Below are 12,433 nucleotides of genomic sequence, written 5' to 3' on the forward strand. Positions count from 1 at the left end.
CAGTCTCAGTCTTCTCTCCCTCTCCTCTTCTCTCCCTCTCCTCTTCTCTCCCTCCATCCCCATCTTTTATATGTCTCTGGCAAATTATAATGACGATCAATCTCCCTCCACATACCCTCCCCTCGCTCTCGCGCACTCTCTTTCTGTCTGTAGGAACTTTGTGGAGGAGAAGTTGGGGGTGAAGTATACAGAGGGGAGGAAGACAGAGTTTGCTAAGTCCTTCAGAGAGAGTAGACCTGCCTCGCCTGTATTCTTCATCCTGTCTCCTGGAGTAGACCCTCTCAAAGACGTGGAGTCACTGTAATGTAAAGATCACTGTAAATCTGCATGAATATGACACACACACACACACACTGAGAATATATTGTTTCCATGGTAACAGGCAGGAAGTTGGGGTTCACCATAGACCTGGGGAAACTCCACAATGTGTCTTTGGGTCAGGGTCAGGAGGCTGTGGCTGAGGTCGCCATGGAGATGGCTGCTAAGGAGGGACACTGGGTCATTTTACAGGTATGGCTATCCTGCTATATACTGTACATAAAACATAATTCATTCATTCATCATTGCATCCATCCTTCCATCCATTCATTGTTTCATTAATCAATTTATTAGTTTGTTCGCGCTTACATTTGTTCATCCATCCATCCATTCATTCATTCATTCATTCATTCATTCATTCATTCATTCATTCATTCATTCATTCATTCATTCATTCATTCATTCATTCATCTCTGTCAGAATATCCACCTGGTGGCTCGCTGGCTGGGGTCGTTGGAGAAGCTTCTGGAACGCTGCTGTGAGGGCAGTCACCAGGACTACAGGGTGTTTATGAGTGCTGAGCCTGCCCCCACACCACAGGAGCACATCATCCCTCAGGTACACACACACACACATACACACACATGCATTTATAATAACACGGTGTGTTTTCCTAATTTAAAAGTGTGTTTGTTCTCCTCTCCTCACTCAGGGCATCCTGGAGAATGCCATCAAGATCACCAACGAGCCTCCCACTGGCATGCATGCCAACCTTCATGCTGCTCTGGACAACTTCGACCAGGTACAGGAATGTGTGTATTAATGTATGTCTGTCCACTGGTGTTAGGGATGGGCAATTGAAATTATTGTTCAAAATAATCTCATCAAATGTTTGATTCACACTTTATAATAATGTCCAGTAATAGATCATTTATAAGGCTATTATAAACAGTTCTCACTATTTACTAATTGCTGTTTCTACATTTGCAAATGTTAGTAAGCTATACATAGTTATTTATAAACTTTCAAATGAATTATTGGATAATTTATTAGATGTTTAATATAGACCCTTATAAAACATTTACTAATCATTAGTAAAGTACAGTGGTGTAAAGTAACTAAGTAAAAATACTTTGAAGTACTACTTTGAGGTATCTGTACTTTACTTGAGTTTTTATATTTTTTACAACTTTTACTTCTACTTGACTACATTCTGAAATAAAATATGTGCTCGTTACATTTCTAATGCTCAGGCAGGACAGCAAAACGGTCAAATTCATGTACTTATTAAGAAAAATGCATCCCTACTGCCTCTGATCTGGTTTGTAAAAGATTGTTAAACTGTGTCCCTGGATTCCCATAAATAAATAAAAAGAAAGGCAATTAGCATAATATAAGGAATTTGATATATAGCCTTTGCTTTCACTTTTGATACTTAAGTACATTTAAAACCAGATACTTTTAGACTTTTACTGAAGTAGTATTTTACTGGGTGACTTTCACTTTTACTTGAGTCATTTTCTTTACTTTTACTCAAGTTTTACTGAATTGGGTACTTTTTCCACCACTGGTAAAGTATTATCTCCACCAAGATCTCAAAATGACATGGAAAATATCAATTGTAAAATAATAAGGACACAACACTGGATGTTTAAGAGAATATATATAGCATTTTATTCCAAAACAGTCACACTGTTCGTTCAAGTTCATCAGAACCAATGGTCCTCAAACGAACCCCTGTCCCCCAGAACTGTCCAGTCCTGTGCTTGCTGTGGGGGAACATGGGTGTTCACTTCACAGTCTAAAGCGGCAGGGTTGCAGCTTGTCTGTTCAACCATGATCTGAGCACTAGCCCACTCACACAAGGGTGCCTCCTTCCCTCCCGTGGTAGAAAGTGCACATCTCACACAGTCAGAACAGTAGGCTGGTAGGCTGCAGCCTGTGTGATGTGAGCACTAGCACAGTCACTCGTGTGCCTCCAATCCTCCCGTGGTAGGCAGTGCACACGTCAGACAGTCAGCTGGTACAGTAGATAGTAAGCTACAGCCTCAGTCCTCTACACATTCATACCTACCGATTTGTGTTCTCTTTCAAGCCAAATTAACCCTCATATTAACCCTTAAAATCTATAAATCATATTTTCCCATCAAAGCTCACCCTCTACCCATTCCCTGAACCAATCCTCCTCCCTCCCATTTTGAAATGTCAGGCTATAGTAGGCCCCTCCCCTCCCCTGGCCCCTCTACCCTAGGTCCCTCACTGAGTGCTGTACACACCGCTGAGCAGGCGGCTCTTCTTCTCCTCCTTCTGGCTCTCGTTCTTCAGGTCAGCAAACATCTGGGAGAAGAAGTTAGGGTCTGTGTTCATCTGGAGCATCTTACCACTCATCAGCTTGGTGATGGACATGCAGCGGATCCAGAAGGTCTGCCTGCAGGTCTCCACCAGGAAGGGTCCCAGGGGGTAGGAGATCTGGTTGCCAATGTAGGAGCAGGTCGTGTAGAGGCAGGTAAGCAGCACGGCTTGCAGCTCATGCAAGGTGGCCACCTCGGAGGAGACCGCCTCGCGGCACAGCATGTAGAGGAAGACCACCATGGCCGGGTTGATGCAGCTCTGGTTCTGATAGCAGTTGTCCAGCAGATAACGGTCAACCACCCGCAGCCTCAGCTCCGGGTCCATGGAAGACATGTCCTGGATCAGGTAGCAGCGCCGGCACAGGAACTCACCCAGGCAGCGCAGCAGCTCGCCGGTTGTAGCATGGACCATCACCAGCCTCTTGGGCGTGTCGAGGTCCTGGACGATCACCGTCTGGGGCGTGTCGGGGGCCGTGTTGGAGTTGGTCAAGGGGGCCTTCTCGACCGACGAGGCGGCGTTGTTGGAGCTGTTGGCGATGGCTGGAGTGCTCTGGTACTGGGTGGACAGCTTGTCACAGGATTGAGACTTCTCCAGGGTGAGGGTGGACAAGTTGGAGGAGGACTGAGACTTCTCCAGGTTCTCGTTACTCAGATGGGCGATGTTGTTTTGGTTGGTGTTCTCGTGGGCCTGCACCTTCTTGGAGCCTTTCTTCTTCACAATCCACCTACATGGCGAGTAGCGCTTCAGGGTCTTGTCTTTGCCGCTCTTACGGGTCTGGACTTCAAAGAAGTGGCCCACCGTGTCCGGCCCATCTTTGAAGTGGACTGCCTTCTCGCGGAGTGAGATAGACATTGCGGATCCCATGGTCAATAGTGCCTGTGGAAAACAAAATGCTTCAATATTAGCAAAATGAAATGCATGGCATCAGTTCAGTAGGCCTATCTAGCTCAGCTATGGGTGTCTCCCAGATGGCAACCTATTCCCTATATAGTGCACTGCTTTTTACCAAGGCCTATAGGAGTCTGGTCAAAGTAGTGCAATATATAGGAAATAGGGTTCCATGTGGGACATAATCTAAATCAAAGAGTATTAAGCATAGACATTAGGGTTATGTGTTCATAAACATGAGCAATATAACATTTCAAAGCAAAACAAAAATATTACTCACTGATTTCAAGTTGATATGTGAAAAATTGTAAAGATAATTCAATATTTTCTTCGTTAATTGAAAGGTAAAGACGGGTTGTCCAGGTGCTTTGAGATCAAGGCTGTTATGGTTGTGAACATCGGAATTGTCCAAGGTTCTGAAATCGAGCGTTCTGAAATTGTGTGTCCCCGTCGTAATAAAGAAGCATGTCATAGAGGCGATTTTGTGAAAGATTAAGTTTGATGTTGGCAAAAATAAATAAATAAACAAATAAATAAAGTCAGATTTTCGCCATGATAGAATTTGCCTCATATTTGCTATAGCCTAGCTCAATACGTTGAAAACGAAATAATCTTTGAGTGACTGCTACGCTACAGCGTTATATTTCTGGCCTCAATGGATGAATAACATGTATCTGCGAGTGTTTTGCATGGATCTCAATGGTCTGTCAAATTAAATGGGCACCTCTGTCAGGTGCGCGCTTATCTCGTTCACCACCAGACTCTTCTTCCGCCTAAAGGGTGCGTTAGTCATTTCACTTTAGCAATCTACTCCGATAATGAGCATTTAGCCTAGGGACAAATAGGTGCTCGCCTATAATCGCTATTTGAAGTGGAGAGCATACAGGCCTACTTCTATGTCAGGACTGACTGAAGGACTAGCTTAAAATGCGTTATAGAAGTAGGCTAAATAGCCTTTTCGTGTAAAACGCAACATAAGAACCAGCAGTAGCTCAAATAAAAACGTCTAAAACTACACTCCAAAGTTATAAAAAAAGATATACCGTACCAGTTAAAGGTTTGGACACACCTACTCATTCAAGGGTTTTTCTACATTGTAGAATAATAGTGAAGACATCAAAATTGTCTTTGTTAAATGTTTTTCATGAAGAAATGGAAGGTTGATTATTGCTATCGAGAGGGAAGGTTTTAGCGTGACGTCACATATGACAGACAGGAAGTGGGTTGTAAGATACGGGGATTGAACAGTAGAGGGAGCCATTCAACTCTTGGAAGGCTATATAAAGGGGAGACTGGTGATTGGCCAGAAGAGGGAGTTTCATTGTTTATAAATAAGGGGGTTAGGGGAGGAAGACGTCAGAGCAGCCCCTAGAATGGGAGGACACTGTTCTCCAGACCTCGCGAGTCTGTTACTCATGCTGAAGCTTGTGGTCTGAATAAACCTTATGATCAACGTTCAGTATGAGCAGACTCCTTTTGTTGACAGCAATAATGACCACCATTCATCATATACGACATAACCAAAAAAGTATTAAACACATAAAAATATATTTTATATTTGAGATTCTTCAAACACCGCTCTTGCTGCTGGTGATTCTCAGATCCACCTCTAGGCAGACGACACCATTTTGTATACATCTGGCCCTTCATTGGACACTGTGTTAACAAACCTCCAAACGAGCTTCAATGCCATACAACACAACTTCCGTAGCCTCCAACTGCTCTTAAACACAAGTAAAATGAAATGCATGCTCTTCACCCACCCAAAGCCCCATATACTACCCACCACTGCGACCTGTATGCTCTTGTTGGCTGGTCCACACTACATATTCGTTGGCAAACCCACTGGCTCCAGGCCATCTATAAATCACTTCTAGGCAAATCCCCTCCTTATCTTAGCTTATCCTAATCTCTGAAGCTGGAGACTTATCTAACTTATCTAACTTTAAGCATCAGTTGTCAGACCACCTTACTGATCACTGCACCTGTACACAGCCCATCTGAAATTACCCCACCCAACTACCTCATCCCCATATTGTTATTTATTTTGCTAATTTACACCCCAGTATCTCTATTTGCACATTATCTCTTGTACATCTATCATTCCAGTGTTAATACTAATTGTAATTATTTTGCACTATGGCCTATTTATTGCCTTACCTCCATAACTTTCTACATTTGCACACACTGTATATATTTTCTGTAGTATTTTTGACTTTATGTTTTGTTTTACCCCATATGTAACTCTGTGTTGTTGTTTTTATTGCACTGCTTTGTTTTATCTTGGCCAGGTGGCAGTTGTAAATGAGAACTTGTTCTCAACTGGCTTACCTGGTTAAATAAAGGTGAAATTAAAACATTAAAAAATCAGTTGCCTTGATGACAGCTTTGCACACTACTGGCTTCACCTAGAATGCTTTTCCAACAGTCTTGAAGGAGTTCCCACATATGCTGAGCACCTGTTGGCTGCTTTTCCTTCACTCTGTGGTCCGACTCATCCCAAACCATCTCAATTGGGTTGAGGTCGTGGGATTGTGGAGGCAAGGTCATCTGATGCAGCACTCTCATTCGTGGTAAAATAGTCCTCCACAGGCTGGAGGTGTGTTGGTTCATTGTCCTGTTGAAAAACAAATTATAGTTCCACTAAGCCCAAACCAGATGGGATGGTGTATCGCTGCAGAATGTTGCGGTAGCCATGCTGGTTAAGTGTGCCTTGAATTCTAAATAAATCACAGACAGTGTCACCAGCAAAGCACCCCCACACCATAACACCTCCTCCTACATGCTTTACGGTGGGAAATACACATGCGGAGATCATCCGTTCACCCACACCACGTCTCACAAAGACACGGCAGTTGGAACCATACATCTCCAATTTGGACTCCAGACCAAAGGACACATTTCCATCGGTCTAATGTCCACTGCTCGTGTTTCTTTGCCCAAGCAAGTCTCTTCTAATTATTGGTGTCCTTTAGTAGTGCTTTCTTTGCAGCAAATCGACCACGAAGGCCTGATTCACACAGTCTCCTCTGAACAGTTGATGTTGAGATGTGTCTGTTACTTGAACTCTGTGAAGCATTTATTTGGTCTGCAATTTCTGAGGCTGGTAACTCTATTTAACTTATCCTCTGCAGCAGAGGTAACTCTGGGTCTTCCATTCCTGTGGCAGTCCTCATGAGAGCCAGTTTCATCATAGCACTTGATGGTTTTTGCGACTGCACTTGAAGAAACTTTCAAAGTTGTTGAAGTTTTCCGTATTGACTGACCTTCATGTCTTAAAGTAATGATGGACTGTCATTTCTCTTTGTATTATTTGAGCTGTTCTTGCCATAATATGGACTTGGTCTTTTATCAAATAGGGCTATCTTCTGTATACCACCCCTACCTTGTCACAACACAACTGATTGGCTCAAACACATTAAGAAGGGAAGAAATTCCACAAATTAACTTTTAAGAAGGCACAGCTGTTAATTGAAATGCATTCCAGATGACTACCCCATGAAGCTGATTGAGAGAATGCCAAGAGTGTGCAAAGCTGTCAAGGCAAAGGGTGGTTTCTTTGAAGAATCTCAAATAAACAAATCAAAATATATTTTATAACACTTTTTTGGTCACTACATGATTCCATATGTGTTATTTCATAGTTTTGATGTCTTCACTATTATTCTACAATGTAGAAAATAGTAAAAATAAAGAAAAACCCTGGAATGAGTAGGTGTGTCCAAACTTTTGACTGGAACTGTGTATATATATATCATGGTATATCCTTGTGTGCAAGAATGTGTTAAGAATCGAAATACTTACAGCAGTTGATCCAATTCTAGCCTAAGCTCGGTTTGAATATTCAAGTACCTCCCCATCCCTAACTGCTGTCCTAATACAGTTGAAGTCGGAAGTTTACATACACCTTAGCCAAATACATTTAAACTAAGTTTTTCACAATTCCTGACATTTAATCCTAGTAAAAATTCCCTGTTTTAGGTCAGTTAGGATCACCACTTTATTTTAAGAATGTCAGAATAATTGTAGAGAGAATGATTTATTTCAGCTTTTATTTCTTTCATCACATTCCCAGTGGGTCAGAAGTTTACATACACTCAATTAGTATTTGGTAGCATTGCCTTTAAATTGTTTAATTTGGGTCAAACATTTCGGGTAGCCTTCCACATGCTTCCCACAATAAGTTGGGTGAATTTTGGCCCATTCCTCCTGACAGAGCTGGTGTAACTGAGTCAGGTTTGTAGGCCTCCTTGCTCGCACACGCTTTTTCAGTTCTGCCCACACATTTTCTATAGGATTGATGTCAGGGCTTTGTGATGGCCACTCCAATACCTTGACTTTGTTGTCCTTAAGCCATTTTGCCACAACTTTGTAAGTACGCTTGGGGTCATTGTCCATTTGGAAGACTCATTTGTGACCAAACTTTAACTTCCTGACTGATGTCTTGAGATGTTGCTTCAATATATCCACATAATTTTCCTTCCTCATGATGCCATCTATTTTGTGAAGTGCACCAGTCCCTCCTGCAGCAAAGCACCCCCACAGCATGATGCTGCCACCTCCGTGCTTCACGGTTGGGATGGTGTTCTTCGGCTAGCAAGGTCCCCCTTTTTCCTCCAAACATAACGATGGTCATTATGGCCAAACAGTTCTATTTTTGTTTCATCAGACCAGAGGACATTTCTCAAAAAGTACAATCTTTGTCCCCATGTGCAGTTGCAAACCATAGTCTGGGTTTTTTATGGCGGTTTTGGAGCAGTGGCTTCTTCCTTGCTGCGCGGCCTTTAAGGTTATGTCGATATAGGACTAGTTTTACTGTGGATATAGATACTTTTGTACCTGTTTCCTCCAGCATCTTCACAAGGTCCTTTGCTGTTGTTCTGGGATTGATTTGCACTTTTCGCACCAAAGTACATTCATCTCTAGGAGACAAAACGCGTCTTCTTCCTGAGCGGTATGACAGCTGCGTGGTCCCATGGTGTTTATACTTGCATACTATTGTTTGTACAGATGAACGTGGCACCTTTAGGCATTTGGAAATTGCTCCCAAGGATGAACCAGACTTGTGGAGGTCTATAATTTTTATTCTGAGGTCTTGGCTGATTTCCTTTGATTTTCCCACGATGTCAAGCAAAGAGGCACTGAGTTTGAAGGTAGGCCTTGAAATACATCAACAGGTACACCTCCAATTGACTCAAATGATGTCAATTAGCCTATCAGAAGCTTCTAAAGCCATGACATCATTTTCTGGAATTTTCCAAGCTGTTTAAAGGCACAGTCAACTTAGTATATGTAAACTTCTGACCCACTGGAATTGTGATACAGTGAATTATAAGTGAAATAATCTGTCTGTAAACAATTGTTGGAAAAATTACTTGTGTCATGCACATATTAGAAGTCCTAACCGACTTGCCAAAACTATAGTTTGTTAAAAGGAAATGGGAGTGGTTGAAAAACTAGTTTTAATGTCTCCAACCTAAGTGTATGTAAACTTCCGACTTCAACTGTATATTATCAATATCTCACAAACTCCTTCCACAACCACCCTCGCTCTCTCTCTCTCGCTCTCTCTCTCTCTGTCTATGTCTCTGTAGGACATATTGGATCAGTGCAGTAGAGAGCAGGAGTTTAAGACCATCCTGTTCTCTCTGTGTTATTTTCATGCCTGTGTGGCTGAGAGGCGTAAGTTCGGTCCTCAGGGTTGGAACAGGAAATACCCCTTTAACACTGGAGACCTCACCATCTCTGTCAACGTGCTCTGCAACTACCTGGAGGCCAACTCACAGGTCACTGTTTACCGTGTTATAGTGATCAGGATGGTGATGATCATGACTGTATTGATGATTGATGATGTTTATATTGATGATGATGATGAGTCATTGTTCATGTATTTTGTGTGTGCGCTTGCGCATGTTTAGGTGCCGTGGGAGGACTTGCGCTATCTGTTTGGAGAGATCATGTATGGAGGTCACATCACAGACGACTGGGACAGAAGACTCTGTAGAACCTACCTGGAGGAATATATGCAGCCCAACCAGGTGTGTGTGTGTGTTACGATTGTGATGATAGTGTTAAAAATAAACCTACACCCTTTCCATCCTGTTTCCCACCAGTTTGACAGGAAGTTGGCTCTGGCTCCGGGCTTTGTGGTTCCCTCCAACCTGGACTACCATGGTTATTACATTTACATTTTAGTCATTTAGCAGACGCTCTTATCCAGAGCGACTTACAGTTAGTGAATACATAATTTTTTTTATACTGGCCCCCCATGGGAATTGAACCCACAACCCTGGCGTTGCAAACGCCATGCTCTATCAACTGAGCTACATCCCTGCCGGCCATTCCCTCCCCTACCCTGGACGACGCTGGGCTAATTGTGCGCCGCCCATGAGTCTCCCGGTCGCGGCCGGCTGCGACAGAGCCTGGATTCGAACCAGGATCTCTAGTGGCACAGTTAGCACTGCGATGCAGTGCCTTAGACCACTGCGCCACTCAGGAGATGAGATGAGATGCTGCCCCACGAGAGCCCGGTGCATTATGGACTACACCCCAACGCAGAGATATAGTTTCTGACGGTGACCTCTGATAACCTCTTCCACACACTGCTGGAGCTGCAGTCACCTGATTCTGTGATGGGAGAGGGGGCTTCACAGACCGTAGAGGAGAAGGTGTGTGTGAGAGACACACACACACACACACCAGGCATATTCATAACAGACACACTCATAGCAGACACACACATACAGCGGACCCACACACACTCATCCCTCATCCTCCCTGCAGGTGAAGACCATCCTAGACGAGGTGTTGGAGAAGCTTCCAGAAGAGTACAACATGTCAGACATCACGTCTAAGACTGCTGAGAGATCACCATACATCCTGGTCTGCTTCCAGGAGTGTGAACGTATGAACACGCTCATCTACGAGATACGACGCTCACTCAAAGAGCTGGACCTGGGGCTGAAGGTGGGTTAGGGGCTAGGGGTCAGCTGGGAAATTAGACTAGGACTGATAGATGACATAAGGGTGAATTGGTAGTTGTCTCTCATAACAGTGATGTTTTTTTCTCCTTCAAGGGTGAGCTGGCTATCTCCTCAGAGATGGAGCAGATCCAGTCAGCTCTGTTCTTTGATAACGTCCCAGACACCTGGACCAAACTGGCCTACCCCTCCACTTACAGCCTGGCCCAGTGGTGAGTCACTGTGTGTACTCTCCCACTGTCCCAACGTGTACTTAAGATGATGTGTTGCTATGTGTGTGTGTGCTTATCAGGTATAATGACGTGTTGCTGCGCTGTAGAGAGCTGGACAGCTGGACACAGGACCTGGCTCTGCCCACCGTCGTCTGGCTGTCTGGACTCTTTAACCCACAGTCCTTCTTAACAGGTAACATACACGCACATCCCCCTACACACTTACAAACAACATACCCAACCGACTTATGTTGTAACTCTCAGTTGCCTCTTGGTATTCTCTATTCAGTGGAATTATTTGCTCAACTACCCTCTCTCCCTCCAGCGGTGATGCAGTCTCTGGCTCGTAAGAATGAGTGGCCGTTAGATAAGATGAACCTGACTGTGGATGTGACTAAGAAATTTAAGGAAGAGTTCAACCAGCCTGCCAGAGAGGGAGCATACGTATACGGACTGTACATGGAAGGTATACACTCCTCTCCTTCTCATGAACACATACATCCTAGTTCATTTATCTTCATTTTTCCCTCTTTGTCCCATAGGTGCAAGATGGGACACTCAGGGTGGGGTGATCACTGAGGCTCGTCTGAAGGAGTTAACCCCCTCCATGCCAGTCATCTCAGTCCGAGCCGTACCTAACGACAGACAGGAGACGCGTAACATCTATGAGTGTCCCCTGTACAAGACCAAGCTGAGAGGAACCACTTATGTCTGGACCTTCAGCCTCAAGACCAGAGAGAGACCAGCCAAGTGGGTACTGGCTGGGGTGGCACTGCTGCTCAGTGTGTGAGCTGTCAGGGTAGGAACTCTGCTTGTGAGAGAAATGAGGTGAAGGTGGAGAAGGATGAGGGGCCTGATGCTCTACAAGACTGTTGGTTAAAAATGGCTTTTTTGAGGTTGGAAAGAGGCAAGGTAGTTTTTTCTTTAGTTATTCGTAGGGTGTGTATTTTCTGCATTATGTTGCTAAGTGTGAGAAAAGTTATTTTATGTAAAATACGCATGTTTTACTACATATCCCTCAAACCAGGTTTCATGCTGCTATTGAAATATAAACGGAATTTGTATAGTACTGTTTTAGCACCTGAAAGCTATATGAAAATGTATAAAGCTATATTAAGTTTTTTCATATGAATTAGTATGAATATATCTGTATTTTTCTGAATTTATTGAAAAACAATACAGTACAAGCTGCAAAATAGTTTCACACATTTGATCACAGTAAGAACCCATTACTTCAAAGCTTATTATTTTTAACAAATCAACTGTATCGTCTAACAAGTGTACAAATCTAAAAGCAGAAAACATTGGATGGTACCCTTTACCTAGTCCTAGCATCTAAAAAGGAGTGGTGTTCAAGTGCTCTATGGTCTATGTAACACTTGTTAATATGGCACATCAGTTACATGTCACTTTAAAAGCTTCAATAGACTAGGGCCCGGTTTCCCAAAAGCATCCGAAGGCTAAGTTCATTGTTAGAACTTTATGGATGAACTTAGCCTTAGGATGCTTTTGGGAAACCGGGCCCAGAACAACATGACAGTTAGCAGGAGGAAATCCACACTGCTCATAATTCTTCACTATTATCCCCTACAGTCCTCACACACAGGGGCGTGTATACGTTTGGCTTCAATTAAAAAAGAAAATGACATAACAGAAACAAAATAGTGTTTGTGTGTTCTCCTAGTCACTGTCGTCGTCAGACCAGCCCAGGTCCATCATGTTCATGTCCAGCGTCGCGGCGGT

General features: G+C 43.4%; 2 protein-coding genes across 2 annotated transcripts; one reads left to right on the plus strand and one right to left on the minus strand.

The window, feature by feature from the left end:
• Positions 1 to 70: 70 nt before the first annotated feature.
• Positions 71 to 11,529, plus strand: LOC311146964 (dynein axonemal heavy chain 11-like; the record flags this gene model as incomplete). Its single annotated transcript, XM_084183575.1, has 12 exons — positions 71 to 300; positions 381 to 510; positions 739 to 876; positions 971 to 1,060; positions 9,093 to 9,284; positions 9,417 to 9,536; positions 9,612 to 9,692; positions 10,282 to 10,464; positions 10,575 to 10,690; positions 10,771 to 10,883; positions 11,016 to 11,156; positions 11,233 to 11,529. 12 exons carry the CDS (start codon positions 71 to 73, stop codon positions 11,478 to 11,480), a joined length of 1,782 nt encoding a protein of 593 aa, XP_084039701.1. The 3' UTR covers positions 11,481 to 11,529.
• LOC311147024 (cyclin-dependent kinase 5 activator 1-like) lies at positions 2,507 to 3,474 on the minus strand (the record flags this gene model as incomplete). The annotated part of the gene is made up of 1 exon (XM_084183632.1): positions 2,507 to 3,474. The coding sequence occupies one exon, from the start codon at positions 3,472 to 3,474 to the stop codon at positions 2,515 to 2,517; it is 960 nt and encodes a 319-aa protein (XP_084039758.1). The 3' UTR covers positions 2,507 to 2,514.
• Positions 11,530 to 12,433: the final 904 nt, after the last annotated feature.

The sequence above is a fragment of the Coregonus lavaretus genome, assembly GCF_964263955.1.
Source record: "Coregonus lavaretus genome assembly, chromosome: 19".
Taxonomy (NCBI): domain Eukaryota; kingdom Metazoa; phylum Chordata; class Actinopteri; order Salmoniformes; family Salmonidae; genus Coregonus; species Coregonus lavaretus.